The sequence below is a fragment of the Lolium rigidum genome, chromosome 1 (genome assembly GCF_022539505.1).
Source record: "Lolium rigidum isolate FL_2022 chromosome 1, APGP_CSIRO_Lrig_0.1, whole genome shotgun sequence".
NCBI classification, from domain to species: Eukaryota; Viridiplantae; Streptophyta; class Magnoliopsida; order Poales; family Poaceae; genus Lolium; species Lolium rigidum.
Window position 1 is genome coordinate 37271608 of NC_061508.1, and position 5824 is coordinate 37277431.

The 5824-nt window shown below is 37.6% G+C and overlaps 1 protein-coding gene across 1 annotated transcript in view; it reads right to left on the minus strand.

The window, feature by feature from the left end:
• Nucleotides 1-268: 268 nt before the first annotated feature.
• LOC124685219 (protein FIP1-like) overlaps nt 269-5824 on the minus strand; it is a 79470-nt gene continuing 73914 nt past the window's right edge. The window contains exons 2-14 of the mRNA XM_047219553.1: nt 4802-4889; nt 4465-4573; nt 4333-4382; nt 3954-4020; nt 3427-3499; nt 2793-2848; nt 2369-2465; nt 1924-2005; nt 1418-1480; nt 1207-1266; nt 717-809; nt 516-578; nt 269-413 (exon numbers count right to left, since the gene is read on the minus strand). Of these exons, the coding sequence (XP_047075509.1) occupies nt 318-413; nt 516-578; nt 717-809; nt 1207-1266; nt 1418-1480; nt 1924-2005; nt 2369-2465; nt 2793-2848; nt 3427-3499; nt 3954-4020; nt 4333-4382; nt 4465-4573; nt 4802-4889 (997 nt within the window). The 3' untranslated portion in view covers nt 269-317. The remainder of the gene's footprint in view (nt 414-515; nt 579-716; nt 810-1206; nt 1267-1417; nt 1481-1923; nt 2006-2368; nt 2466-2792; nt 2849-3426; nt 3500-3953; nt 4021-4332; nt 4383-4464; nt 4574-4801; nt 4890-5824) is intronic.

Genomic DNA, 5824 nt, shown 5'->3' on the forward strand with positions numbered 1-5824 from the left:
GATGTTTACATAGGTTCCCATAGGCAACAGCAAACAAACAGATCGTATATTCCATCAAACCAGCAACTTCCTACACTTCTCAGTCTTTTGCATCAGTCAAGTTCTACCCTTCCCCTTAATCTCCACAAACATTCACAAGTATAGCTGTTCCTTATGTTGTCTCTGACATTAATGTACAACCGTTACTGATCTCTCATATCTGAGAACTACACACACGTCGCGGCAAAGTTCACCTAATTGCCTCTTCTGCCAATCAGGTTCACATAGTTACAGCATCATAAGGTTTTGTCTGTTAGAGAGCAAACTGAGGAATATGATCAGGTCTTTTCTCCTTGGTTGGTTGGCCTCTGTTTTGCATGCTTCTTCTGCAGTTCCATGTTCGAAACCCTCTCAGCCTCAAGTGCTCGCTCCAGCTGTTAAATGCACATGTAGTAAAGACACCGAGATGATGCTAAGGGGAATTAATTCTTCTGCTAAAGAGCAGTACTACTACTACTAGGTTCTATGACAGTTACCTTTGCTGCTCGAGCACTCCATTCACCAAGAATTGCTCTCAGCCTCTCGTTTTCTTCAACATACTGCATTTCATAATGTTCACCATCAAACAATGATTTTTTGTTACTCTTACAAGAAGTATATCTTGCCACAACCAACTTGGATACTGCTAGTTCGCTGCCGCAAAATATGCACACAGAAACACACAAAACTGAACATACTTGATTGTTGTTCGAACGGATATGCTGGATCTCCGAGTCCTTCTCAGCAATTAAACCACGAGCAATATGAAGCTCCGAATGCACTTGATTCATCTACATGTGACGCAAGTTGTATTAATCCGTGTTGTATTATTTACAGAAAAAGCATGATCAATTCCTGAAGCTTGTTAGCTTGGGTATTCTTGTTTGTGTAACCCTAGTTGTCAAAGTGGATGCCACAGTAACATTTCGAGTATGAGCAGCAGCACAAAAAGCACACATTGAGTTCTTTTTAAAGTTTAATTCCTATGCATATGTAGGAAATAAGTGACAGTTTTCACAATTGACCACCAGCCTCGTCATTCACTTAACTTAATTCATAATTGATTGCTACTTTACAGTTGAGAAAATAAGGGATGTAGAGAAGGAAATAAAAAAAACACCATGCGTTTCTGGTGTGTTTTGATGTCATTTGTGCAGTATAAAATATCTGGTTGACTAAAAATATTACCTCTGCAGACAATGCTCGAAGTTCTTGATCACGAGACGCTAATAGGTGAGCAAGATCAACCTGAATAATTACAAGGAGAAAATGTGAATATACAAAATCAACGTTAATCGGGTTGATCTAACCAATGTCACCATTAAACAGTTTTTACTCTGGAACCTATGGGCACTCAGAGGGTCGGAAGGAACAGTTTAGTGGTAGAATTAATTTGTACCTGAGGAGTGCTTGCAGAAACACTTCTATGGTACTTGCTTAAGCATTCTTGCAACCTAAGAACCTGATAGAAAAAATCATTAACCAAACTCAATATCGTGCTAATAGCTTGGTTTCAAACAAAAACGCAAACTTAGTGCGGAAATACATTAACTATTCTACTATTTGGCTGCACTACATACAAAACAGAGGTGCACGTGCAAATGTCAAGACTTATTGTAAGTTTGTAACACACGCCCTTAGGTTCTTTTTTTTTTACGGAAAAACAGTAGGGAAAACCGAATTCCTTGTGTCCAGCCAGTATCCAGAAAAAGAGAGATGATACTGAATAAGTAATAGACTTCTGTTGTCCTATTGTAAGAACAGCAGTTGAAGACCTTTTCCTTTCATAATGTTATATCATATCCTAGTACTATTCTGTCATATAACATAACTGAGAAAAATAAACATGTCCAGTAAATGAAGTTATTTGATAAATATATGCACACATTTTTATATTTCATGTACCTCTTCACTCAGGTAGTGAATATTGTCCCTCTGGTACTGGAGCAATGCCATTTGTTGGTCAGAAAGGCGAGTATCATAGTACCTGCAAAATGCTATTTTACCAATCCATAGTAGAGCTCAAATGACAGGAATGTTTGATGATTAGAAGCTTTCGAAGTGGCATTACTTTCTAAGTGTTGGTAATCACAAATCATATCTGCAATGCCTCTTCTCTATGAGACTATGCCCTACAATATTTTAACTGCAACCACCTGCGCTTAGTTGCTTAAGGTGGCACTGGGTGCAAGAACAAACAGTTGTACATGCAAAGACAGCAACCACAAGCACAGCTAGTTTTTACCATGAAATTATACATTTAACAAATATAAAGAACACAATTGTAAGGCAAATCATGTTAAATCCATGTGACATATTTTCATCAATAAATACAAAATTTATATTGTACCTCGGCTCTTCAAATGAACTAGATGGTCGCAGTGCAGAATAAAGTGGTTGTAGAATATCAGGCTGCTCATTCAGAGAGTTGTATTTATGGATGTGCCCTGCACATCAAATTTAGAAGTTACAGACATAATCTCACACAATGTCATCTTATGGGAAAAGAAACTGTATCTAGGGCACCAACAGAATGTTATCTATTTCAGAAAATTATTGGATGCTATCAAAAGGAACTGCTACTCTTACAATGAGGTCGGACATTATGACTAACGAATAAATGTTGCGAATTTCCATGTAATAAAAGATTCACGAAAAAGTCGCAAGCAATTATACGAAGTCAAGCGGACAAAGTTACTCTACAGAGAGCAGTAACTTATAATGTCTACCACGTACTCAGGAATAAATTAGACAAACTACACAGCTTAACCCACCTATGTATAGGCTCATGAAGCATCCAGCGCATATCACTTCAATGACCAGAGAAATCCTGCATGATTGGAAAGTAATAGCATTAAAAACCAAATAGGTGTGCTCTGTTTCTGTTCGATACCAAAGTAGAATAGCCACATCACCCTGCTAAATAAGAAACAAATTTGGTACATCCACACTGACTTTGCATCAAACATTGACAAAGTGTTCATATGTCACCATCACCATGAATCATAAGTTATAGAACGCTACTCAGCTTTGAGGTTGTTCAGGTAATGTACAAGATTTAACAAAACAGATGGTACAAGGTGGTACTGTATATTGCTTGCCCACCTGGCCATTTGAGAAAACTACAAACCAAACAAATGCTAGTGTGCATACAACTCGCTTGATATATAATGAACAACCCAATAACCTGAGGGCTTCACATGTAGTTCATAGAATCAATGTAGGTAGGTACTAAGCCTCCTACTAAAATGAACACAAACTATACAATGGGATTCATTTCATTGTAATTGCAAAGATGCCAATAATGCTTTCCTTTACAGAACACAGAAATCCGGTTATCTTAATCATATTTGCTTATGAAAAGGGCAACAACTTAAGGAAAGATTGTATTCAGCTGAAGAATTGTACCTGAGCAAAACTGAAATTGATAATATTTTTAATTCAGGCTGCCAAACTAAAATTAAGAGCATCACGGCAGTACCTGCAACCACATTTTTAGGATAGCCATCATTACGACTACATAAAAATAACAAATCTATATTTACCCAAACTAATTAATGTGCAAAGTTCAGTTGAAAATAAATTCAAATATTGGTATTTTGGAATATCAACCAGCATTAACATGAACGGATCTACAAAACACTACTAACATTAACATGTTACCAAATCAACACACGTAAAAAAAACAAAGTCTTTACCAAGTAGACATTTTGTATCTCTGCTATAATGTCCAGAAAGGCAGAGATACAATACAACAATACCAATATAACCATCACAAAAAGCAAGAACCCAATCTAGATAGCATGGATTTGGTTAGCTAATACTTACCACATGCAATAGTGGTAAATGGAGCACTAGCAATGTGCTTAAAGCTAGAAACAAACAAAAGGTGCTGGCATTGGAACATAGCATGGACTTGGTTAGCTAATACTTACCACATGCAATAGTGGCAAATGGAATACTAGCAATATGCTTCAGTTTCTGACTTAAATCATAATATCCCTGCATTTACAAGAGAAATTTGGTTAGTGCATCAGCAATTATGGTGCTTCAGCACTGTATCAGCAACTACATTTTTACAGAGCTAACATGTTCACAATTAACGAACGGTAGAGACAAAACATGCTGAAGTGACCCCAGTCAAGGAAAACTCTAAATAGCAGTGAATGGCTGATAGCTATGCACTGATGGTGGATGGACTTTTTGTCTAAAATATTATACATTATCCGCATACCCAAGTGTCAATGAAGTGAGTAAATCGTTTATTTGTGCAGACTCTGGAAATATAATTCATTTCTGTTCCTCGTGTAGTACCTGTAATCGCACCTTTTTGACCTGATGAACCCAATACTGCTGGAATATGCCTGCAGCAAATTTCTGTTAGAGTAACTCCATACGAAGGATATAAAAGTGACAACGTAGTAGCATCTAACCAATGACATGAACCTGTAACAATTAGAAGGAGAACATTGCAGCTGCATAGCAACGGAAGGATGATGTCTGGTATAAGGACAAATATCCATGGAGCTGCTATCGCAAGACCAGCATAACCTGTCTACAGAAGAGGAATGAATCACAACTATCAGAAACTGCAAAAAAGATAGGAAAAAAAGTACACTACTATCGGAGGGATCAAGGCAACTAGCAGATATAAGATACATTTATTTTCGTGGATAAATTCAAGTAAATTGTTTCTGAAGTAACCTTTCTAGCATAATTTTAAAAAATAACATGGTCCATCACTATTAAAAAAACAAAGGAGAGCCAGCAAATATTCACTTGCCAATAAGATACAGTAGAGAGTGCCACCAACTACACTTCGAGACTGCCGCTGACCAGACAGAGGGGCTTCATGTACTATGTCAACAAATCTGGATGAGAGGTTGGGAATAAAAAAGAAAATCAGATTGCTAAAATAGATCAGCATAAAATATAGAGGAATTAAATCCCTATTATATTTTTATGTCACAACTTCTGATGTTATTCTTCCAAAAGCTAGGCATCCCTGATCAAGCACCAAAAAAGAACAACAAATCAAGCGAAACTCTAATGATAAAGACGAGCTTGTATACCAGATGATCACATGAAACATTATCATTGCTTTACAAAATAGTGATACACCGATACGTACAGAACTATGCTTAACATCACCAAATGGGAGAACAATAAATCAGAACAGAAATACTACCATAGCAGAGCCTGTGAATTGTTATAATTATCAAAAATCGCCACTAAACCATACCTCCCAAACTTAAGTGTAGCAGGCCACCTTATTGTTAGATTTAGATAAGATAACATTGGAAAATCATGAACCTCGATAAAGTTTGAATTGCATGCCCCCACACCACATACCTCCCAAACTTAAGGGGGGTGCACAAAATGTAACATCATCGAAGGGGCTACTAACTCACAATGTCAGGCCGGTACTGGATCCTCCTGACTACTCAACCAAATTCACACAAGGTTTCTCAAACAGTGTGCTGAACATGGAGCAGAAGCAGGTTCCACCCTTGAAGATGTGCGCCACCAGATGAAGGAGCGTGCATCTATCTAATAGCTTCTTTTGCGTCTGGCCAAGCTAAATAAAAAAGAACAAGGGCAGGTGCTCCTCTTGCTCTGGAGAGCTTGGTCTTTGAGAGATGATATTATCCATGAAAAAGGTACGGCTACTATAAAACAGTCTGTTGATTTCCTTAAATCTTATGCCATAGAAATCTCCTTGGACCAGGTGCCTTGTTGCTCTCCTCATGACAAAGGAAAAATGGTTCTTCATCCAGATCAGGGGCCTGTGCATGTGGGTTCTGTT